Source organism: Bufo bufo, chromosome 10 (genome assembly GCF_905171765.1).
Source record: "Bufo bufo chromosome 10, aBufBuf1.1, whole genome shotgun sequence".
In the NCBI taxonomy this organism is placed as follows: domain Eukaryota; kingdom Metazoa; phylum Chordata; class Amphibia; order Anura; family Bufonidae; genus Bufo; species Bufo bufo.
The window spans coordinates 95,009,177-95,035,051 of NC_053398.1; the positions used below are offsets into that span (position 1 = coordinate 95,009,177).

The 25,875-nt window shown below is 44.3% G+C and overlaps 1 protein-coding gene across 2 annotated transcripts; it reads right to left on the bottom strand.

The window, feature by feature from the left end:
• Positions 1 to 287: 287 nt before the first annotated feature.
• Positions 288 to 24,799, bottom strand: RBM4B (RNA binding motif protein 4B). Of its 2 annotated transcripts, XM_040408860.1 has the most exons (4): positions 24,690 to 24,799; positions 13,455 to 13,875; positions 2,611 to 3,215; positions 288 to 1,257 (listed from the first exon to the last, which is right to left on the bottom strand). In XM_040408860.1, exons 2-3 carry the CDS (start codon positions 13,864 to 13,866, stop codon positions 2,620 to 2,622), a joined length of 1,008 nt encoding a protein of 335 aa, XP_040264794.1. In that variant the 5' UTR covers positions 13,867 to 13,875; positions 24,690 to 24,799; the 3' UTR covers positions 288 to 1,257; positions 2,611 to 2,619. The 2 variants fall into 2 exon arrangements, with proteins under 2 accessions (XP_040264794.1, XP_040264795.1); XM_040408861.1 differs by lacking the exon at positions 2,611 to 3,215.
• Positions 24,800 to 25,875: the final 1,076 nt, after the last annotated feature.

The window sequence follows — 25,875 nt, forward strand, 5'->3', positions numbered from 1 at the left end:
GTGCAGGGCTCTTAGGCTGCATTCACATCATCGCTATATTTGACAGAATCTGCCAGGTAGGCCCCTTATGTGAACATGCCCGAATAAACATTTGACGTTTTAGCCGGTTACCCTGGCATAGAAATCAACTTCTACCCTGCCCCATAGTCATTTGGTGAAACCTTGTTTCATAACTATATGTCGCAGTATAAAATCTTAAGGGTGAACAGAATGTGCCAAGTTTTTGTAATTTTCCTTCAAGGTTCCTTTGAAGCTGAGCATAGTTAAATTGCAAAATGAAACAAACCTTTTCAAAACAGCTCTTTATTTAGGGAAAAAAAAAAAAAGCCAAATGTTAGCATATATAGCTTCATACAAGCAAGATTACATTTTCTGAACAGATTTACTGCACACGTTACTTTCTCTTAGCCACCACATTTACTATGGTAGAAGAACTAATACATGAAATATGAATTCCTAAAAAAGAGCTTACAAGAAGTACAGTTAGCAAGATGTATTTAAATAGACCATACACACAACCCGGAATTCTCTTCACATTGATATTTTAAACTATTTATTGGATTGGTAGTTTAAACATGGGGGGTGGGGGGGAAGCATAAGCCTACTTAATTATGTAGCAAGGTAACAGTATGGGCCTTAGGTTAAGACCAGGTGGTGGTGCTGGTCACATGCAGCAAAGCCTTGCTCCACCCACGGTGGTAGAGTTTACATAAAAATCATACAGCGATTGACTGCCGCAGATGGGTATGGCCTACCACACTGTCAGATCTTGTCCTTAAACAGGGCATTTCACTGAAAAATAGTTACCCGACTCCAATCACCATAAATTACAAAACCTATAAAGGGTTTGGATTTGTAGCAGATTGTGAATTAAGCCATATGAATGCGGTAAACGAAATGATATATAAAAAGGAAGAAGATATATACATACTACGTTATCCGAATAAAAAAAAAACCTTATGTAATGGGGTAATAAATGATTTCTATTTATACTTGGGGCTGACAGTGTGCTTGTTTGGAAAATGAACTCATGTTGTGGTCCTTCTGAAATTATCACGATTTAACGCATCAAAGAACACCTTTTCATGGCGATCTATGAAACTAAACATGAAGAAATGTAAAACTACATTAAACGATATGGACACTTTTTTTACGAAAGAAAAGAAAACGTTGGGATGGTGCATTTTTGAAGTTCGGTCGAAAACGTTTTATTGCAAACGCGACTGGAGACCACGGCGGAGCGAGAAAATATCTTACCTAAAATACAAAAAAAAAAAAAGTAGAAAATTGCAGTATTTGCATACAATATTTGAGGATTATCCCACTGATGCCACAAATGTTTTTTCTTTAAAGTATAAATACATCACACTCCCATGAATGATTAAAAAAAACTTAAAGGGAATGTCGCCTTTAATTTTTTTTCGCCCTGTTAAAACCAGACCGTGACAAACATGCTTTTTTTCTAATCCGTTTTTACCTTCTGATTTTTTTTTTCAATTCTATTTCCTGAAGAGGATTATGGGGGGCGGCCATTTTGTCTGATCTGCTGTAAACAGCATTTAGTGTCATCTATATATAGGTGATATTTGTTATTGTAATTCTGTCTGTGATAATTCAAAGACTACTGAAAAGTTACCTACACAGACTAAGACGTGTCGCCTATTAGTTTTAGCGGCCAGAGCGAAATCCACAGGATTTAAGTTTTCTTTAAATACCGATGGTGACATGGAAAATTTTAAAGATCACCAAAAATTCTTTAAAAATATATTTAACATGACTCATTTTCTCATGACATTCCCTTTAAATAATAGGAGATGAGTGTCCGATTGCGAGAGGAGTTTCAATTTTGGCCATCTGCTTTAAAACAATCATCTCCGAAAAGTATTCTGGCTAACAACACACACACGAGTGACAATAGGTCAAAAAAACAAAAACGCACACACAAAAACAGTCTTGATGGGTACAAAAGTAAAGCTTTCCATAATCTCAGCTAGGAACATTTTGGGGGATGTCTATTAAATAACATTAGCCACAATAGTGGCGTATTAAAGTCAGAGTATGTTGCACGCAATCTTTGAGTTTTCCCCGCTGCTGTCACTTTTCCGAATGCTGCGAAAAAGGGGGCGTGGGTGTGGAAGCAGGCCGGACTGACTTATTTATCAATTTCCACACCAAATACCGGCAAGGGGGCTGGTGTAGATTTAAGTCAAACACCAGGCTTAATAAACGTCCGCCTATTTTTTGCCAAAGAAGGTGGTACAACACACCAATCCAACCTCATTAAAACCACCTCTTCTGAACCTTGCAAAATTAAATGTTATCACTTACCTGCAAGTGTAGGCCAGCAAATGGAGAGACTTTTACATTACCATAGATACTTCCTTAATCCTAAAAACGCATGTTCTTTTCACATGCAAGCGATGACTCAGGAGCCGCTACAATTCTAATGCTCTCTCTACAAAGAGACTAGAACTGTCTAACAGTCAACTAAACCCCAATTTAGTAAGGAAAAACACTGTCCCAAAGAGGATATAAAAAAAAGACAGAATGGAAAAGGCTAGATTAACTTAAGTAAAATGTCACGAAAGGGGAAAATTAAAAAAACCTCACCTCCTCAGCTTAGTAATACCGCGAACGTTCATCGTAGGTATTCCGCATGTATCGTGGGGATTCATAGAGAGGGTTACGCAGAGTAGGGGCTAACCTGCGATCAGATACATATTCATCCACAGCGGCGGTTGTAGTAGGGCGTCGTATTGGGCTTCGCTCTCGTGCGTAATAGCTGGGAAGTGAAGGAGGAGGAGGTGGTAACATATGCCTCTCGTATGGAGAGGGTTCCAGTCGTTTTCTCTGTGTTAGAGTGGACACTGTTGTAGGGGGAAGAGGAGGCAGCCGACGGTCCACATAGGCATCATAGGATGAGGGGCGTATGCGATAGCGGTGGTAGTAGTCAAAGAGATTGCGGCGTTCCCGTTCATAATACATACGCTCGGCGTAGGCAGCAGCCGCCGCATTGCGCATAGGGACATAAGGATCTGAGAAAGGGTCATGACCGTAGGGCGACGACGCCAGATCCATCTCCTCAGACATTTGGTCTAATGGGCACACACCGGACCAGTGGCCATCCTTCCCGCAACGATAGCACCGACTTCGGTCTCCCATCCCCGGAGTGACTCGCAGACGACTCGTAGAGAGCTGAACGTGCATCCGTTTGCCTTCAAAAGAGCAACAACAACCAACAAGGGTTGGTGATGAGAAGTCAGGACAGCTCCCTCTAAGTACTAATATGACCAACTATAAACGTTACATTAAACCACTGAACAAATTAAAATGACAGTTATGGATATGTAAAGCTTTTAGAGACACTTCTCCAAATGGATTCCCTGAAATTCCTTAATTTACATGCTCTAAGAAACTTGCACTTGGCGAATATTATCAAACAATTACATTTAGCAGGACTGTGGCAAAAGCATTAAAAAAAAATTATCTAGTAAACTGACTAAGGTTGTATTACACATCCCAATGTGACAGACAATTGTCAAGAAGGAAGCGTTCCTTCCCGGCAATTGCCTGCTCGCTAGTGGTGGAGACTGCTGCTATAACATGCAGCAATCTCCTCCACAGCATGGTGAGGAGCGATCGCTGTGCCACTTGTCCCCAAACTGCAGTTGTTTGCCGGCAGCAGATCGTTGTTAGCATCATCTGCCGCCTACAAACAATGCCAAAAGATTTGGATTGCCCGATTGAGCGTTTGCTTGTTCATCGGCGGCAGTATCACACTGCCAGCGATCTCCCGAGAAATCTGAAAGTGTAATACAGGTTTTGAGGCTTCAGCTAGGACAGTACGTGTCCTTACTTTGTGCCTACTAAATATGGAGTAATACAGTTTACAGAGGCCATGTATTCTGTATGGAGAAAACTACATCTCACTCTTTTCGATTCCAGGCTAGGAAACTTCCGGATGGTGTTACATGCGCCATTGCGGTCAATCATTGGCCTCATGTGATTTGTGGGTGTCAAACACCAGGGACACTGCCGATCAGCTGTTTGAGGAGGTTGTGGTACTTATTTATTGCATATCTGTAACTCCCATTCAATTTTTATATGGCATTTGCAGACATCAGCGTAGACTCAACAGGTGAATCTAAACTTGAAAATTATATCTGACCCCTCAGGTGGATATAAGAGAACCCAAATCATGTTTCTGTAAAGGAAGTGACTAGTCTTAAAAACATGGACTACCACCCAATGATGTGCCCATTTACTATTGCTTTTACTTAAAGTAGAACTCCTGCAAAAAAAAATATTCTCTGACTAGCTAGAAAGCTCCATGATGTAATCTGTAGTGAATGTAATCTTCTTACCAGCGATTGTATTTGTGAGTTATAACATCCCTTCTGATCCTCAACTGTGTCATGTGACCAACTCCGATCTCAAACTGATACACGACAGGAAGTCAGTCACTTCTTTATTCATTCCTAGGAGACAGAGTGAGGCTCCCATAGGAACACAGAGAAACTGATGCTGTTTTATTTGGAAAGTCAGAGTTCTGGTCACATGACAGCTGAGGAACAGAAGGGAGGTTATAACTCATAGATAAAAAGATTATCTTTACTACAGATTACATCATGTAGCTTTCTAGAAGATCAGAGAATAAAATGTTTTTGCAGTTCTTCTTTAAAGGGAGTCCGTCATCAGCATTTCACGCTTGTAACCCTTCCCATAGCTTTCAAGCATGCTTACAGTTAATAAAAACATTACCTTTAGCATCAATCCTGGACTTATATAAAACATCTTTGTAGCATATGCAAATGAGGGCTCGCAAGTGCCCAGGGGCGACGTTACGCTCGTAGGTGCCCTGCTAGCTCAGCCTTTTCTTCGCTTCCCCCCGCCCACCCATCCTTTCCCTCTGACCGCCTATCTACTAACTTGTTGTTTCGCCGAGATCCCGCGCTGGCGCAGTCAGTCCGTCGGCGCCTGCGCACTGCGATGACCATTCCTTGTACGGCATCATAGTAATTAATACGCATGCGCCAGCTTTGCGCCGTTAGCTGGCGCATGCGCAATAGTTACTGTGATGCCCTACAAGGAATGGGCATCGCAGTGCGCATGCGCCGGCCGACGGACTGAGTGCACAGGCGCGGGATCTCGGCGAACCAACAAGTTAGTAGATAGGCGGTCAGAGGGAAAGGATGGGCGGGCGGAGGGAAGCGAAGAAAAGGCTGAGCTAGCAGGGCAGCTACGAGCGTAACGCCGCCCCTGGGCACTTGCGAGCCCTCATTTGCTACAAAGATGTTTTTTGACGGTTTTATAAGTCCAGGATTGATGCTAAAGGTAAAGTTTTTATTAACTGTAAGCATGCTTGAAAGCTATGGGAAGGGTTACAAACGTGAAATGCTGATGACAGACTCCCTTTAAATGAATGGCAACTTATTTTACTGATCAGACTTGTACAGTATATGGCATTGGAGCCAAATGCATCGTGCTACAGTACTGCATCATGTAAGGCAGAGTCAACCAATTTAAGTAGCACCAAGACCTTTTTTTTTTGTTGTCAGACGGTAAGAACTTCCATAGACCACAACTGAAAAGGGTACATTTTCTACCTGGCTGCTGGGATTTGTCCAGCACTGATGTAAGGAATGATTTACTCACCAAAGATAAACTTCTTGGAATCTTCCCCATGGTCACGGAAGTAGTAAAATTAAGAACTAGATTTATAACATCTTAAAAAAAAAAAATCTGTGCGATGTAACACATGTAAAAGAAATCTTAAAAAGTTGTCAGAGTTCATCAAAAGCTGGCCAGGCAGAGGCAGGGAAGGTGTTGTCAGAAAATGACCTATTTTGTAAATCACATTTTTATGTTAAAAACTTATTTTTAGAAAGGTTTGGTGAGATTTGTCACGATCTACATTTAAAGGGAACCTGTCATCAACTTTATGTTTCCCATACTAAAAGGCAGCATAAAGTAGAGACAGGTGTTCTCCCTTTCTCTCTGGGAGAGAACTTCCAATCATCAGCAGATGGGTGAGAGTGCAGGAAATTAAGAATAACCAGGACTCTTCTCAGGTAGATTTGACTCTTGTCAAGGCCTGGGCTGCAATGATCATATAGCTGGTTCTCGGCAACCACTTACTATTAGCTCATAAGTGACACACCGCTGAGATCAGCATTTCTGTCACTACTTTATACTGTCCCGAGTGAGGTCATCATAAGGCCTCATGCACACGACAGGTTTTTCTCGGCGTCCGTTCCGTTTTTTTGGCGGATAGGATGGGGACCTATTCATTTCAATGGGTCAGCAAAAAAATGCTGATAGTTCATCCGTTTGTGTTCCGCGTCCATTTACCGTGTTTCCCTTCAGCAAAAAAAAATAGTGCATGTCCTACTTTTTTCACATTTGCGGACAAGGATAGGCATTTATTGCAAGGGATCTGTGAAAAAAAAAAAAGGATCCTCCAAAAAAAAACAAAAACAGATGCCGCATCCGTTTTTTTTTTAGCGGACGCACAATTTGCGTGCACGAGGCCTAAAGTTGATGACAGGTTCCCTTAGAAAAAAAAAAAAAAGGTTTATAAAATCCTGCAGTTTTCACACTGGCCACTGGGCTGAAAGCAGCTACATGGGACAGACAATAGTCTGGAGCTGAACCCATTGACTTCTACAGGAGAGCTTTCTAGGCATGCTCTGTGACCTGTGCAGGTCAAGAGGGAGGAGACAGAACCTAGGAGGGGTGGATCCTGTCTCATCTATACAGAGGTGTTACTTGCCATAGTAACTCTGCTCGTGGTGTTTTTTTTTTAAATAAAATTTTTTAACATAAAAACGTGATTTAAACAATAGGCCATTTTCTGAGGACACATTCCCATTAACAAGATGTTATACTCGCCAGTTTAATCCCTCTACTCCAGTCCTCCCAGCCGGGCTTAGTTTACATCCCTGTATGCCCCACATGTCCACTGCAGTCAATCACTGGCCTCAGTTACCTTGTGCTGTATACCCGAGGCCAGCGACTGGCTGCAGCAGTCATGTACTCAAACCCTGGCCAGGAGAACCAGAGTGGTGGATTGAACTGGCTAGTATAACGTGTTTTGTTACCTGAACATCTTCCCTGCCTTCAGTAAGTTTTTTTTTGTAATACTTTCAGTGGTTGTCTACTCTACAACCCCAATCCACCTGGTGGTGTTCTGCTCGTACACAGAGATAAGCAGTGTATCATGGAAATAGTTTTTCTACACTTCTTAAAGCCTGAGCCCACAGCACTCCCAGCCTTGTCTCTTCTGAGATAAGTACCATGAGAGGAGATGACAGGAAGACAAAGTGGAACTGGTCACTACTTTGGGGAGAAATCCTGGAGAATGTAGATGTAGAGTATAGGGCTTGCTTTACTCAAACATATTGGCTAACAGGTCTGATCAAGCCCTATGGATACACCCATATAAAGCCTACACTATGCCATACACAGCCCTTAAAATTAATATCTGCAAGCGTACATCTGCAAACCAGCTTGAAGGCCCATTTAAATAAATTACAATTCACTCCTTTGTGACCAAAATTTAACTGGAAAATGTGAATGTAGAAGCAGATCTATTTATCCAGACCGATTATGCAGCCCCATAAAACAGCCGCTGCCAGGCAGCCATGACACTGCCCGGCCAGCAGGGAGCGTTTGCCATGGAAATTATAGCATTAAAGAGGATCTTTTAATGTTTGTTTTTTTAGTTTAGATAAATACCTTTCCTTGCGAGGTGAGTTTTTTTTCTCCCTGGCTGCGACGCTCTCCGCTGTGATTGGATCGCAGCACAGCCAGGAAGATGGAGACGCCCATTGATAATGCCTGGCGTCTCCTCCTCTCTGTACCGATGCTTAGTATTAGCATACTGAGCGGGAAGACTGCTGGGGGCACAGGAGCGATATTTTAAAAAAACAGCAGGGGGTACTCCCCAAAGAAAAAGGTATTTATCTAAACAAAAAATAATTTAAAAAACACACATGAAAGGCCCTCTTTAATTCTCAGTAAAGAATGTTCAAGGCACCAGTTATGTAAAGGTGCCTTTACTGGGAGAGCAAGGAAAGATATGCCCATTGTTATTAAAAGGACAATTTCTTCATCTGCAGTACACATGGAGCCATGGGTACAGAGTCCGCAGCAAATTCGCAATGGATCAAAATCTGCACGAGTTGGGCTGTTTTTTTGTGGCGACACTGCTGCTGAAATCAGAGCGGGACTTTGCTTTTATCTTCTGCATTGCAAACCTTGATATCTGCAGGTGAAATTTATGTGCTGCAGATTGAGAACGCACAGCGCAAGTCAGTTCACGCATCATGTGGATGCGATTTCTGTAATGCTGCAGATTTTCCAGTTACAATTCCTCTGCAGAGAATCTGCAGCTTTTATGCCACATGTGGTTGTTCCCTTAATCACAGCTTTATAACCTAGGCGGCCATACAGAAGTCAGACAAATCTGACCCTGGAGACACGAGCAGGCTGATGATCTAATGTATAGAGAGATGGGCGACACTGGGATTGGAGATGGGTGTGGGAAGTTAACTCTCCCAAAAGGTGAGCGGAGACTTTAGTCTGCGTCTTTAAGAAGAAAACAGGGAACATCATGGACACTTGAACACCTTTGCGTCTAATAGTGGCCCTTACTCATGGCATAGAATCATACAGAAACCAGAACCAATTTAAAATGACAAATAACCAATAGCTTTTCATTATCAAATGACGTGTAATTGGTTACTAAAACAAATGCGCTTGTCGCTCAGTCATTGAACCAGCCATGTCACTGCTCACATGTGAACCCCAGTTGGTTTAATGACAGAGCAACAAATGCAACTGTTTAGCAACCAATTACTTTGTCAACTAATTTGGTAATGAGCTATTGGTTATTCGTAATAAATAAATGTTTGTGCAAAGAAGCACAGACATTATACAATTACTACTGTAAAGGAACAGTTATGTTTGGGCTTCCCTAAAGTCTTTCAGCCATATTATTCCCTTTTCAGCTGTACAGCTAGATGCATTTCACTCACAAGCAAGGGGGTGTCTCCTTTCTGCCAGTACTATACCCAGTAACCTCACTTCTCACTAGGTTTTCTTCTAGAAAGTTGATGAGGGATAAATCAGACTTACAGAAAAGCAAGGAGCTCCGGTGAGGTTTAGAAGCAGTTCTTTTATCATCGACATCACCTAGCTCTGATACACCCCACTTTCTCTCATTTTCTGGGTCTTTTACCAGGGGGTGTATCTTGCCCGATAACAGGTAGTGGGGCTGCAACTAATGTGGAAGTGAGACCCCCCCTAGTTGCCATGACTGTACAACTTTTTTCAGGTTGATGCATGATTATTTTTAAAATGAAGTTATTTAGAAATTTTTGTTCTCTGTATAATTTTATGTCATGAGTAAGGGTCACTATTAGACCTAAAATGCATAGGTATTCCAGTGTCCATGATGTGCCTGATGGTTTTTAAGGCTATGTACACCTCCGGGGACATTTTTTTTGGGCTCAAATTCTTTTTTTCAATTGGCCTTTATTACAAATATTGAGCCGTTCTGTCACAAAGGGTTAATATTTTTTCTAGCTGTGTGATTGGTACCCTCACTTTGTGCGGTCATCTAAAACTTTATCTCCAAACTACTAAGGGGTCATAAACACGTATTTGAGGCACATCTTATCAGTAAGATAAGAGCTGAGCTATAATGAGTGTTACTAACGGTCAGAGAGCAGAGATAAGAAGCCTAGGGAGAGCAAATATTAGGAGTCCTTCAGTTCCCCAACTGAGGAAGAGAAACTCCAGAGGCTGCTACTAGAGCATCCCAGCACTGTACAGAAAAAAAGGACTCCATATTTTTAAGACTAATTTGAAAATTTATTTTTAGCTCAAAGCAATAACAAACAAAAAAGTCCCCAAAGGTGTACATAGCCTTTAAAGAGACAAAAACTTTTAGTAGATGCTGGAATTCTTCTGGTGATGGTCTGGCTTAAAAAGATGGTTGAAATATACTGATCAAATATCAAAAGTGTGAATGAAGCCTAAGGTGGAATTTATCATTTGTGGTGGTTTGGGTGTCAGTTTTTAGCCACTCTATATTTTGTGAGGTGGAGCCCAATTTATGAAATGTAATGTGATGTACATCCATGTATATTAAAGTACACTGGGGGAAAGTCTTACCTGGTGTGGAGACTTTTTAAAAATGAGACTTAGGATTCTTTTACACCTGCAGTCGCGTGTTCCTGCCAGCAGACAATGCCGAGAATTGGCCCAAAATATCACAAGATCTGACCAAAGGTTGCACGCAAGGATCTCTTGCAAATTATGCCACAAAACTGACATAGCAGAGCTGATAAATGACCCCCCTAGATTTACATGCAGATAGGGGGACGTATTTTAAGTCTGCTACGCCAGTTTTGTGGCATTAAAATGTCGCAAGTGATGTCTGCATGTGAGACTTGGTGCACATTTTTTGTGACATTTGGTTAGCCTCACCATTCTTAGAAGTGGAGTAAAAAGCAGGCCAGGATTTCAGATTAGACCACTTAAATATAATTCTCAAGTGAGATAACCCCTTTATCATGTACATATCGGTAATATAATCCACTTACTAATGCACACTGTCCACATTACCTCCTCATCTCTTATCAGCCAATTTTGTCTCCCATTATACAATGCTCTTTTCTAGGGGTTACGGCCATCACTGCAATTCAGCAGCAGAGGCTGCGCTTGCTCAGTAGAAGAGCCCTCCACTCTGGCAGCTGGGATCGCCGGAGTGCGCATAGAAATGCATGTGCAGCAGCTCCTGTCACGGCTACCTCCTATCAGCGCTGCTAGACTGAAGACCAGAAGCAAAAACCAGAGAAAATAGGTTTCTGCCATGATGCGTATTAACCCCTTCGCTACCAGCACAGAGCGATGTGTAAACAGCTGATGCTCATGAGGCTGAAAGTGTTCATGCTGCAATTCTTATTTTGGCCATAAGATGGCAGGCCAGGATAAGAAATGAGCAAATGAGGGTTTAAATGTCAATTAAAAAAAATCAAAAATTAAAAAAACATTTATAGGCTCATATGAGCTTCAAAATTATCACAAAAATTTTATAAGTAAAAAAAAAATATATATAAAAAATTTTAATTCTATAATTAAAAATGAAATACCTAAATAACAATAAATATGAACATCATGGGTATCTTCGCGACCAAAAACGCCCGTACTATTAAAAGATTTTAAAAAAATTCCAATACGGTGGGGAAAAAAAAAAAGGGTCAAAATGGTCAATTTGCTATTTTTTCATTACTTCTCTTACCCACATTTTTTTTTTATAAAATGTGATCAAAAAGTCACGCGCACGCCAAAATGGTAGGTATCAAAAACTACAGATTGTTCCGCAAAAAATGAGCCCCTAAACAGCTCAGTAGACCTAAGTATAAAAAGTTATGGGGGTTAGAATATGGTTATGTAAACAAAACTTTTTTTTATCAAAGTTGAAATGTATTTTTACACTATTTAGACATAAAAAACCTACACATATGGGGTATCGTTGTAATCATACTGACCCAGAGATTGAAAAATCTGTTTTGCCGTAAACAAAATGCAGTGGGAACAAAACCCGTAAAACGGTGGTGGAATTGAGTTAGTTTCCAATTCCACCCCATTTGGAATTTTTTTTTACCGCTTCCCACTACATTTTATGCCATAATTAGTGGTGGCATTAGAAAGTACAACCTGTCCCACAAAAAATAAGCCCGGATACAGCTATGTGACTGGAAATATAAAAAAGTTATGGCTGACGGAAAATAGGGCAGAAAAATTTAAGCAAAAACAGGAAAATCTGTGGCATAATACAGTACCTACTAAGGCTACTTTCACACTGGCGTTTTGGCTTTCCGTTTGAGATCCGTTCAGGGATCTCACAAGCGGTCCAAAACTGATCATTTTGCCCTAATGCATTCTGAATGGAAAAGGATCTGCTCAGAATGCATCAGTTCAGTCTCTATTCCACTTTGGAGGCAGACAACAAAACGCTGCTTGCAACGTTTTTGTGTCAGTCTGAAGAAAACTGAGCCAAACGGATCCGTTCCATGTAAGTCAATGGGGACGGATCCGTTTTCCATGACAATATGGCACAATCGAAAACGGATCCGTCCTCAATTGACTTTCAATGGTGTTCAAGACTGATCCGTCTTGGCTATGTTAAAGATAATACGAACAGATCCGTTCTGAACGGATACATGCGGTTGTATTATCTGAACGGATGCGTTTGTGCAGATCCATGACGGATCCGCACCAAACGTGAGTGAAAGTAGCCCAAGAGGAGATTTTCTAAATCTCACGTAAACGGTGAGGAAATCAAGTCACCAGCATGTCAATTGCAAATTTTCAGTACAAATTTCATCCTTTGCAAAACGTGATATCTGGGCCAAATATGTCACAAAATCCACAAGTAAGGCCCCTTTCACACGGGCGTTGCGGGAAAAGGTGCGGGTGCGTTGTGGGAACATGCGCGATTTTTCCACGCGAGTGCAAAACATTGTAATGCGTTTTGCACTCGCGTGAGAAAAATCACGCATGTTTGGTACCCAAACCCGAACTTCTTCACAGAAGTTCGGGCTTGGGATCAGTGTTCTGTAGATTGTATTATTTTCCCTTATAACATGGTTATAAGGGAAAGCAATAGCATTCTTAATACAGAATGCATAGTACAATAGGGCTGGAGGGGTTAAAAATAAATTAACTCACCTTAATCCACTTGCTCGCACAGCCCGGCTTCTCTTCTGTCTCCTCCTTTGCTGATTGCAGGAAAAGAACCTGTGGTGACGTCACTCCGGTCATCACATGATCCATCACCATGGTAAAAGATCATGTGATGGACCATGTGATGACCGGAGTGACGTCACCACAGGTCCTTTTCCTGCAATCAGCAAAGAAGGAGACAGAAGAGAAGCCGGGCTGTGCGAGCAAGTGGATTAAGGTGAGTTAAAAAAAAAAAAATTAACCCCTCCAGCGCTATTTTACTATGCATTCTGTATTCAGAATGCTATTTTCCCTTATAACCATGTTATAAGGGAAAATAATAATGATCGGGTCCCCATCCACTTGCTTGCGGATGCTTGTGATTTTCACGCAACCCCATTCATTTCTATGGGGCCTGCGTTACGTGAAAAACGCACAAAGAGGAGCATGCTGTGATTTTCACGCAACGCACAAGGGATGCGTGAAAATCACTGCTCGTGTGCACTGCCCCATAGAAATGAATGGGTCGGGATTCAGTGCGGGTGCAATGCGTTCAACTCACACATTGCATCCGCGCGGAATACTCCCCCGTGTGAAAGGGGCCTAACATGCAGATTTTGGTGCACAAACGCAGCATGAAAATTTGACTGGAAAAATGCAAGTACCCCAAAACCAACTGGCTAGTCAATTTCATAAATCCACCAACTCTTATTTTTCACCTTTAAAATCATGGTTGTTTAGATTTCTGATGGCTTCAAGTGCTTCCTCAGCTTTCTCCATGTGAACAAATGCGAAATCCTTCACAATATCACATTCCAAGACCGCGCCATACTGCTCAAATTTTTCACGCAACTCATCACTGGTGCAGTCAGGGCTAAGGCTACTGACATGAAGCTTGGTTGACGCTTTTGGCTTGCCCCTGCTGTGTTCCACATTAATGCATACATTATGCAACTGATATTGGTTCAGATTTGCAACTGCCTCGTCAGCCGACTTTTTGTCTTCCATATGGACAAAGCCATAATTTGTGATGATATCACACTCCGTAACTTTTCCATACTGCTCAAACAGTGTCTTCAGTTCTCCCGGTGTCGCCTCAGGTGGGATGTTCCCAATAAAAAGTTTGACCATCTTGACGAGCTTCAAAGAGAGATTACAAGCCATTAGTTATGGAGAACGGAAATAATTCTAAATAGGTAAATAGTTAATACACAGCATGACAGGACTAGGGTACAGTCACATGGACGGTTAAAAGGGTTGTCTGCCTTTTACTATTCATGACCTATCCGACAGCCGGCACCGCTGCCTTTCAGCTGTTTGATGAGAAGGCAGTGTTCGTACAAGCGCTGCCTTCTCTGCTCTGTTTAGCTGCTTGGCGCAGCAGTTGCAGTGGTGAGCAGGTGTCATTACAAGTACAGCGTCCCCATTCATTTCTATGGGACGGTTGTGTAGTATTCAATTGAACAGACGGAGTTGTCCTATAGAAGCGAATGGGGACATCATACTTGTAATTACACCTGCTCACCACTGAAAATGCTGTGGCAAGCAGGTAAACAGAGCAGAGAAGGCAGTGCTTGTATCAGCGCTGCCTACTCTTCATACAGCTAATCGGTGGGGATTCCTGAAGTCGGACGCCCGGCGATCTGATATTGATGACCTATCCTGAGGATAGATCGATCATCAATAGTAAAAAGTGGTTTTCCATACTGATGGCCTATCCTCGAGATAGGTTATCAATATGACTGACGCGGGTTCAACTCCCAGCAGCCCAGCCAATCAGCTGTTTGAGGAGACCGCGGTGTGCACCACGGCCTCCTTGCAGCTTACACCGCATGGCTTAGTCCAGCAGCTCAGCTCCATTTACTGGAAAGGGACTGAGCAGTGCCTAGGTCGTGTGACCAACGAACGTGACATCACATAACCTAGGAAGAGGCTGCAGCACTTACAGAGCACTGTGGCCTTTTCATACAGCTGATTGATGGGGTCTGAATCCCGTCCCCCAGCCTATCATGTCGATGACATATCCCGAGCATAGATCATCTTTACTTGCAGCCTTGACAACCCCTGATTAGGGTTGTCACGTGTATCGAAATAGATACTTTTGTCCCGGTATCAGTTCAGTACCGGGATTTGCCTTTTATCGATACTAGGCTGCACTACTGGGGAGCCCAGTATCAGAGAACATGTTCCCGTTCCCACAGCAGCACCGAGGTGATAGAGTCACTCCCCCCCCCCCCCCAGTGGCACCACTGACAATGAGGAGAGAGGGGCGGAGGAGGAGCGGGAGCACTGCGCCACCAATGAAAATTAATGTCTAAGGCTACATGCACACGACCATGGTGTGTTTCGCGGTCCACAAAAAACAGATGGCGTCCATGCGCGTTCCGCAATTTGCCTTTAATATAACTGCCTATTCTTGTCCGCAAAGCGCGGACAAGAATAGGACATGTTATTTTATTTTTTTGCGGGGCCACGGATCGGAGCAACAGATGCGGACAGCACACGGAGTGCTGTCCGCATCTTTTGCAGCCCCATTGAAGTGAATGGATCCGCATCCGAGCCGCCAAAACTGCAGCTCTGATGCGGACCAAAACAACAGCCGTGTGCATGAGGCCTAATTTACAGATAAAGGAGGCGGGTGTGGCAGTAGAATCACATAGCCTGCACCCGACCTTTTTGACAGGGAGCTGGGTGCCACACCTGAGGGGTTAACTGCCACAGATCGCAGCGCCCTGCCATAGAGGTCGGGTGCAGGCTATGTGATTCTGCCGCCACACTCGCCTCCTGTATTGGTCTACTTTCACACTGACTTTTGGCTTTTCGTTTGCGAGATCCGTTCAAGGCTCTCACAAGCGGTCCAAAACGGATCAGTTTGCATTCAAATGCATTCTGAATGGAAAAGGATCTGCTCAGAATGCATCAGTTTGCCTCCGTTCCGTCTCCATTCCACTGTGGTGTCGAAACTGAGTCAAACGGATCCGTTCTGACACACAATGTAAGTCAATGGGGACGGATCACTGACAATAGATAACGGATCCGTCTTGGCTATGTTAAAGATAATATAAACAGATCCATTCTGAACGGATGCAGACGGTTGCATTACCTGAACGTAAGTAGCCTTAAAGGGACACTGACAGGCCCAATTAGCATATTTAGGCATATATATGTCAGTACAGGTCTTATAAAGTCTAATAAAATCATCTAAGTATCCCCCCTGTCCACCTTATAAATACCGAAATATAAAGTTTTATAACCTGCTTGTCCGGTCACCAATCTTCCCAAGGGGCGGAGTTTAATCTCAAAATGCGCCCAGCCAGCCGCTCCCAACTGCCGTTCTGAAGCCCCGCCCAGCTCATCAATATTCACTTCGCTGGGCGGGGCTTCAGAACGGCAGTTGGGAGCGGCTGGCTGGGCGCATTTTGAGATTAAACGCCGCCCCTTGGGCAGATTGGTGACCGGACAAGCAGGTTATAAAACTTTATATTTCGGTATTTATAAGGTGGACAGGGGGGATACTTAGATGATTTTATTAGACTTTATAAGACCTGTACTGACATATATATGCCTAAATATGCTAATTGGGCCTGTCAGTGTCCCTTTAAGGCCACTTACGTTCAGGTAATGCAACCGTCTGCATCCGTTCAGAATGGATCTGTTTATATTATCTTTAACATAGCCAAGACGGATCCGTTATCTATTGTCAGTGATCCGTCCCCATTGACTTACATTGTGTGTCAGAACGGAGGACGTGCCCAGAGGATCGAATGGGCTGTGCGCAGAATCTTGAGTCGGGAGAGTTGTAGCCGCCGCCCAGCGAAGTGAATATTGATGAGCTGGGCGGGGCTTCAGAACGGCAGTTGGGAGCGGCTGGCTGGGCGCATTTTGAGATTAAACGCCGCCCCTTGGGCAGATTGGTGACCAGACAAGCAGGTTATAAAACTTTATATTTCGGTATTTATAAGGTGGACAGGGGGGATACTTAGATGATTTTAATAGACTTTATAAGACCTGTACTGACATATATATATATATATATGCCTAAATATGCTAATTGGGCCTGTCAGTGTCCCTTTAAACGTCAATTATCACTGGTGGCGCAGTACTCTCCCCCCCCCCCCCCCAGCCAGTATTAAAATCATTGGTGGCAGTGGCCACAGGGTCCCCTCCCCTTCATTGGTGGTACAGTGGCAGTTGTGATCGGAGCCCCAGCAGTGCAATCCTGGGGCTCTGATCGGTTACCATGGCAGCCAGGACGCTACTGAAGCCCTGGCTGCCATGGTAACCTCCCTGCTTGCTGAAGCCCTGGCTGCCATGGTAACCTCTCTGCTACTGTGTGTACTATGCACAGGGTAGCAGGGAGAGAGTGAGGTCCTATTCACCCTAATAGAGATCTATTAGAGTGAATAGGACAAGGGATTATAATATTCTAGTTTCTGGCCCCTAAAAAAATAAAAACACCAAAATGTTAAAGGGATTCTGTCACCAGGTTTTGGGCTATAGAGATACGGACATGCACGGCTAGATCGCCGCTAGCATGTCCGCAATATATCTGTCCTATAGGGCTGTGTGCTTTTAGTTTCTTTAAAAAAGGATTTTATATATATGTAAATTAGTCTTGAATGTGTCCAAGGGGCTGTACGAGCCTTCATGGGGCCCGCCTGTGAAGGAGCCCAGCACCGCCCATGTCCTCCGAATCTCCTCCTTTCATCAACTATAGATTGCCGTAATCTCGCGATGCGCAAGCTCGTGCAGTGCCGTTATAGTGTTCTTTCCCTGTGCTGGCATTAGCCTCAGGGAAAGAACTGCGCATGCGCGAGCTCGCGCATCGCGAGATTACGGCAATCTATAGTTAATGAAAGGAGGAGATTCGGAGGACATGGGTGGTGCTGGGCTCCTTCACAGGCGGGGGTGGCTGGGCTCCAGGAAGGTTCGTACAGACCCTTGGACACATTCAAGACTAATTTACATATATATATATATATATATATAAAATCCTTTTTTTTTTTAATTAAAAGCACACAGCCCTATAGGACAGATATATTGCGGACATGCTAGCGGCGATCTAGCCGTGCATGTCCGCCGCTCTATAGCCCAAAAATTGGTGACAGAATCCCTTTAAATATAAGGGTACTTTCACACTTGCGGCAGAGGATTCCGGCAGGCAGTTCCGTCGCCAGAACTGCCCGCTGGATCCCTCAATCCGGATGCAAACTGATGGCATTTGTCAGACGGATCAGGATGCGGATCTGTCTGACAAATGCATTGAAATACCGGATTAGTCTCTCCAGTGTCATCTGGAAAAACGGATCCGGTATAAATTTTTAGCATTTTTAAAAGTCTGCGCATGCGCAGACGGGAAAGCCAGATCCGTTTTGCCGGCACTAATACACTTAATGCTGGATCCGGCAAGTGATAAATATTTTTGGCAGGAGAGAAAACTGCAGCATGCTGCGGTATTTTCTCCGTCCAAAAAACGTAAAAGGAACTTAACTGATGCATCCTGAACAGAATGCACTCCATTCAGAATGCATTAGGATAAAACAGATTTTTTTTCCTGTGACGGAACTCAATACCGGAAAACAAAAATGCTAGTGTGAAAGTACCCGAAATCAACCCTTTTCCCAATTTTACATATAAAATATATAAACAATAAATAAACATATCACATATTGCTACGTACAAAAAGTCCAAACTATTAAAATATAAAATAAACTCCTATGCGGTGAACACCGTAACAGAAAAAAAATAAACTGCGAATCCTTATTTTTTTTTGTCACCTTGTCCCCCCAAAAAATAGGATAGGACTGTTAATTATGGGCCGGGTGGTCCATAAAACGCAGATCGCACAACGCTTTTTTTGCGTGGTATTGAGTATCGCAATACTTTTTTATGGTATCGAAAGCTGAACTAAATTTTGGTATCGCTAGAACCCTACCCCCTGATCCATCCGCTCAATTATTAATTTGTCTCTTTAATTTTTTTCTCTGACACACCGCACCCTAATGTACACTGCTCTGATGGCCAAAAGGCAACAAAAATCTGAAGAAAAAAAAAAAAAAAAAGGATAAATGTGCACTTCTCCAGCATAAGTGGTGAGATTGTCACTAAAAGCCACGCACATCCTACCAGACTAAGGGTACTTTCACACTAGCGTTGAAGTGGTTGTCCGGTCCCAAAATCTAAATTATTTTTATGTGCTCCTTACACCCCTCACCATTCCTACTACATATGTCCCCAATACTTGTTTTTTATGTCCGAGCTTTCCTTCCCCCCTGGAAGAGATCAGACTATCCTGGCAGATATGTTTACTTTCTCCCCTTCTTGTTTTGTTGAATACATAACTTTATTGATACACAATCCTGGCTGCACTGCACAGAGATGAGTCACAGGCTGGACACGCCCCCCACTCTGCTCTGTCTGCAGCAGCTTCTCCTATAACTCCTGATACATCTTTCTGCACAGACAGGAATCTACTTCTCACTCAGTGTCTAAATCCCATTACTGACCGTCCACAGGCTCTGCCCTCACATCTGTATCTAATCCTATCCTGTGTGATACAGCCTGCTGAGCTATGTATCTAATCCCGTCACTGACCGTCTGCAGGCTCTTCCCTCACATCTGTATCTAATCCTATCCTGTGTGATACAGCCTGCTGAGCTATGTATCTAATCCCGTCACTGACCGTCTGCAGGCTCTTCCCTCACCATCTCCAGAGTGTGATAAACAGCTGGAATCAGCAAGCGTATCCAATCACACCTGTATCTAATCCTATCCTGTATGTGTGCCTGATACACATCCTGTTGTGTGCGATACTGCCTTCTGAAGTGTGTATCCAATTTCATTTAGTATCATAAACCCTGCTGAGCTGAGTATCTAACCCTTTATTCACACAACCGTATCCATTTTGCAATCCACATTTTTTGCAGGTCCATTGAGTTCTATGGATCTGAGGTCCTCATTATGAAGACCAGAATAGGACATGTTCTGTCTTTACTGGAACTGACATACGGAGGTAAAAAACACACTGATGACGTCCATGTGCTTTCCACATCCGTATGTCACTTCAGCGAAAGATAGAACTCAATTGGACTCCAAAAAACAGTGCCATCCACAGCGCCCCCCCATCACAGCGCCGACAACAGAGCCCCCCCATCACAGCGCCGACAACAGCGCCTCCCATCACAGCGCCCCCCCCATCACAGCGCCGACAACAGCGCCCCCCCATCACAGCGCCAACAGCGCCCCCCCATCACAGCGCCAGCCACAGCGCCCCCCCATCTCAGTGCCAGCCACAGCGCCCCCCCATCTCAGTGCCAGCCACAGCGCCCCCCCCCCCATCACAGTGCTAGCCACAGCGCCCCCCCCATCACAGTGCCATCCACTTCCACTATTGTGCCAACCATTGCCCCCTTGTTCAGTGGCGACTCTAGGAACAATATATAGCGGTATGCAGGGATACCTTTTTATTGTACTAACCTAATACAATTTTTTGGGGATGAGATGACGGTTTGATTGGTATTATTTTGGGGTGCATATGACTTTTTGATCGCTTGGTATTACACTTTTTGTGATGTAAGGTGACAAAAAAAATGCTTTTTTGGCACAGTTTAAATTTTTTTATGGTGTTCTCCTTAGGGGTTAAAGAGGACCTTTCACCTGTATAAACTATGTGAACTGAGTATGCTGCCATGTAGAGCGGCGCCCGGGGATCTCACTGCACTTACTATTATCCCCGGGCGCCGCTCCGTTCTCCCGTTATAGGCTCCGGTACCTTTGCTTCTTAAGTTATAGTAGGCGGGTCTTCCCTTGTCCTGTGGGCGTCTCCTTCTCCTAGGCTGCAGCGCTGGCCAATCGCAGCGCACAGCTCACAGCCTGGGAGAAAAAAACCTCCCAGGCTGTGAGCTGTGCGCTGCGATTGGCCAGCGCTGCAGCCTAGGAGAAGGAGACGCCCACAGGACAAGGGAAGACACCGCCTACTATAACTTAAGAAGCAAAGGTACCGGAGCCTATAACGGGAGAACGGAGCGGCGCCCGGGGATAATAGTATGTGCAGTGAGATCCCCGGGCGCCGCTCTACATGGCAGCATACTCAGTTAACATAGTTTATACAGGTGAAAGGTCCTCTTTAAGTCATGTGATATTTTTTATAGAGTAGGTTCTTACGGATGCGGCGATACCCAATATATCAACTTTTTATTATTATTTCACTTTAGCACAATAATAGCAGTTTTGAAGAAAAATAAAATCATATTTTAGTGTCTCCATTGTCTTAGAGCCAAAGCATTTTTTAATTTTTTGACCGACTGTCTTAGGTAGGGGCTCATTTTTTGCAAGATGGGATGGTGGTTTGATTGGTACTATTTTGGGGGGCATACGCCTTTTTGATCGCTTGGTATTACGCTTTTTGTGACGTAAGGTGGCAAAAATTGCTTTTTTTTACACCGTTTTTATTTTTTATGATGTTCAACTGAGGGGTTAGGTCATGTGATATTTTTATAGAGCAGGTTCTTACGGACGCGACAATACCTAATATGTATACTTTTTTATATTTATTTTACTTTAACAAAATAAAAGCATTTTAGAAAAGAAAAAAAAACGTTTTAGTGTCTCCATAGACCTCCATGAGGTGACTGTTTGATAGGTACCATTTTGGCGTACATACGACTTTGATCACTTATTTTTTGGGGGAAGTGAAGTGGGCAAAATTTTAACTTCATCATGGTTTATTCTTTTTTGTTATGGCGTTTACCGTGCGGGGAAAGTAACATGACCCTTTCAGAGATCAGGTCGTTACGGACGCGGTGATATCAAACATGTGTAGTGTATTTTATTTTTTTAATCAGTGATAAATGTGCGGCTATAAGAAATTCATTTTTTTGACCCAGACCCACTTGTTTCTTGAAGATCCAGTGGATCTGATGCCTATATAATACCCTACAGTACACTATATAGTGTACTGTGACTTTACACTAGCCTGATCAGGCTGCTGCCTTTAGCAGAAGCCTGATCCGGCTTAGCTATACCATGGCAAGCTGGAAGCCCGTGAAGGCATCCGGTTGCCATGGTAACCACCGGACGCTGCCACAACAGAGCAGCGGCTGATGAGGGAGCCCCTTCCCTGTTATCCCGTCAAGTATTGAATGGCTGCAACGGCACAGCAGCGGCCGATGGGAGAGAGCTCCCTCCCAGTTAACCCCTTCCATACAGCGGTCCCTATGGACTGTGGCATGGAAGGGGTTAAACGGCTGACACTCTGCGAACCGCTCGGCCATCCTGAAAATGGGGGAAATGTGCGGGAGGGGATTGCGCGCCCGGCCATCCATAAAATGAGGGGGCACATATTGACGGCTGCAGGGGAATAATATATAAACATTTTAGAAGGTTCTGATCTCTGCAGATCAGAACCTGTCAGCCGGCATTAGGATCGTCTGATTGGCGGGTTAACCTGTAGTAGCAACTATGCCCCTGTGACATGAACAGCATAGCGATCAGCCTCTGTGGCTCATTGCTATGCTGCCACACCTGCGTTTCACATAGAAGCCTGTACGACAGAGCGGCCGGCGGTCCTCCACATGCGCATTCAGCCTAGTGCGCTGTGAAGACGGCCGCCGGAGCTTTCTCCAGCAGGAGGCGGTGACGTCACTCGTGACAATCCGTCTCCTGCTGGAGAAACGAAGAGAAGACAGGAAGATAAGAAGACGGACTTCGACCGGAAGCAAAGAAAAGCCATCCAGAGGGATCACCTGACCAGGACTCAAGTACGGCTGCACTGTGGAAGGTAAGTATGTGACCAATCTTTCCTCCATAGGTTAGCATGTAATAGCAAAAAAAAAAAAAGTAAGCCCAGAGAACCTCTATAAAGTTTTTCGATATTGAGTTCCGCCATAGGGGCTCAATACCAGAAAAAAAACGCTTCAGTTTTGTTCTCATTTATCGTAAATGGGAACAAAACGGAACAGAACACTCCAAAATGCATTGCGTTTACTGAGTTTCCCAGACTGGAGAGAAAACCGCAGCATGTTGTATTTTGCTTTCCGTCCTGGGATGCGGAGCAAGACTGATCCGTCATGACTCCCAATGCAAGTCAACAGGGATGGATCAGATTTCTCTAGCACAATCTGACAATAGAAAACGGATCCGTCCCCCATTGACTTTCAATGGAGTTCATGACGGATCCGTTTCGCAATGTTAAAAATATGTTAAAGATAATACAACCGGAGCCAGCAAAAATGCTAGAGGCTACTTTCACACTTGTGTCTTATGCGGATCCTTCAGATAAGGCTACTTTCACACCTGCATTCGGTGCAGATCCGTCTTTTATCTGCACAGACGGATCAGCACCAATAATGCAAACGCTTGTATCCGTTCAGCACCATATTGTGTCAGTGAAAACAGATCCGTCCCCATTGACTAAGGCTACTTTCACACTTGCGTTCGGGGCTCCGCTTGTGAGATCCGTTTGAAGGCTCTCACAAGCGGCCCCGAACGCATCCGTCCAGCCCTAATGCATTCTGAGTGGACGCGGATCCGCTCAGAATGCATCAGTCTAGCAGCGTTCAGCCTCCGCTCCGCTCAGCAGGTGGACATCCGAACGCAGCTTGCAGCGTTCGGGTGTCCGCCTGGCCGTGCGAAGCCAAACGGATCCGTCCAGACTTACAATGTAAGTCAATGGGGACGGATCCGTTTGAAGTTGACACTATATGATGCAATTTCAAACGGATCCGTCCCCCATTGACTTTCAATGTAAAGTCTGGACGGATCCGTCTGAACAACTTTCACAGACCTTTTTCTGAACCATAATGCAGATTGATCCGTTCTGAACGGATCCCAACGTTTGCATTATAGGAGCGGATCCGTGTGTGCAGACAGATCCGCTCTGAACGATAGTGTGAAAGAAGCCTTACATTGTAACGCTACTTTGACACTAGCGTTCGGGGCTCCGCTTGTGAGTTCCGTTTGAAGGCTCTCACAAGCGGCCCCGAACGCAGCCGTCCAGTCCTAATGCATTCTGAGTGGAGGCGGATCCGCTCAGAATGCATCAGTCTGCCAGCGTTCAGCCTCCGCTCAGCGAGCGGACACCTGAACGCTGCTTGCAGCGTTCGGGTGTCCGCCTGGCCGTGCGGAGGCAAGCGGATCCGTCCAGACTTACAATGTAAGTCAATGGGGACGGATCCGTTTGAAGATGACACCATATGGCTCAATTTTCAAACGGATCCGTCCCCCATTGACTTTCAATGTAAAGTCTGGACGGATCCATCTGAACTACTTTCACACTTAGAATTTTTTCTACAATATAATGCAGACGGATCCGTTCTGAACGGATACCAAGTCTGCATTATAGGAGCGGATCCGTCTGGGCAGACATAAGACGGACCCGCTCCGAACGGCAGTGTGAAAGTAGCCCAAGTCAGGACGGATCCGTTTGGTTCTGCATCGTCAGGCGGACACCAAAATGCTGCAAGCAGCGGTTTAGTGTCTGCTTCAAAAGCAGAACGGAGAACAAACGCAGCTAAACTGGTGCATTCTGAACGGATCCTTATCCATTCAGAATGCATTGGGGCTGAACTGATCCGTTTTGGGGCCGCTTGTGAGAGCCCTGAAACGGATCTCACAGGCGGACCCAGAAACGCCAGTGTGAAAGTAGCCCAGCTCTCTTCAGGCATGTTGGTAGAGGAGAAGGTAACAGAAAGCCTGTCCATACCGCTTCTTCCCAACAGGCACAGCATAGCGATCAGAACAACCTTCTGCAGGCAGAAGACTTGGTACCAGGCGGCCAGGCCTACAGCCATTACAGGACACAATGCTCTGCAGCAAGGACTCCGTCACCATGAATACAGGTGGACGGCACACCCGGAGCCCTGCGCGCGCCATTACACGGCTCTCCTCGCCCCCTGCCTAGTCACAAGCCGCCATTACATAGGACCATGCCACAGCATCTGCTACGTAACACTCACCTTCCACCCTCACGCGCGAACAACACAAAATGGCAACTACCAGAGCTGTTAGGCAGCCAAGTGAAAAGGAAAGGCGGGGCTCACAAGTGGACGTCGCTGATTGGGCCGAGTCGTTGGCGTTCTATACAACGATTGGTCAACTACTTAGCCACTTCCGTTCACCACCCAACAGCAGGCTTTGAAAGTAGGATAGGTCTCGTTACCCGACAGCACTCGCGCGCCTCTTCCTGTGAGAGAACGGCGATGACATAAGGCAGCGGCCATTTTGTAATTGAATAACTTGCTTATCCTGTGTTTCGGTGTGGCGTTATTATAGAAAATGGTGCACAGAAAAGCTACAAACCCGCCGTGCGGCATATTGTCTGTGGCGCAGTGATGCTGCGGTTATCGGGCGGAGTATTTTGGGCGTGCATTTTTAGTTGTTGCTGGGATTCCGCACCATAAACGCTCAGAACTTATTTTCAGTGGAAATGTGCGTGTTAAACTATACGGAGCTTGTTTTCTGCATGCGGTTTTCAAACGCCATGGCAGAAAAAGTGTCCTGTCCGTTTCTGATGCTGATTTCCATTGAAAATGGTCAGGAATAAAAACCCTTCCCAAACCTCACCAGAAACTGTGTTCAAAACCCGTTCATGAAAAAGAACCAACAATCCTCAGTGTGAACCCAGCCTTAGGGTTCTTGCAGATCCACTGTAACAATGCCTGTCCTTGTCCACAAAACGGACAAGAACCGCACATGTATTTTTTTTGTATAGATATGGATAATGAATGCAGTCATTTTTTTATTTTATTTTTTGTGACACCGTAGAAATTAATGAAACATAGAATGTGTCGGCAGATAAGAACCATTTGGCCCATCTAGTCTGCCCAATATACTGAATACTATGGATAGCCCCCGGCCCTATCTTATATGAAGGATGGCCTTATGCCTATCCCATGCATGCTTAAACCCCTTCACTGTATTTGCAGCTACCACTTCTGCAGGAAGGCTATTCCATGCATCCACTACTCTCTCAGTAAAGTAATACTTCCTTATATTACTTTTAAACCTTTGCCCCTCTAATTTAAAACTGTGTCCTCTTGTGGTAGTTTTTCTTCTTTTAAATATGCTCTCCTCCTTTACCGAGTTGATTCCCTTTATGTATTTAAAAGTTTCTATCATATCCCCTCTGTCTCTTCTTTCTTC

Excerpts from the sequence above, each read along its gene's own strand:
- RBM4B (XM_040408860.1), bottom strand. The coding sequence starts at position 13,866 with ATGGTCAAACTTTTTATTGGGAACATCCCACCTGAGGCGACACCGGGA. Across the intron at positions 3,216-13,454 it reads AAACAACCATGATTTTAAAG|GCAAACGGATGCACGTTCAG; the intron begins GTGAAAAATAAG and ends GCTCTTTTGAAG.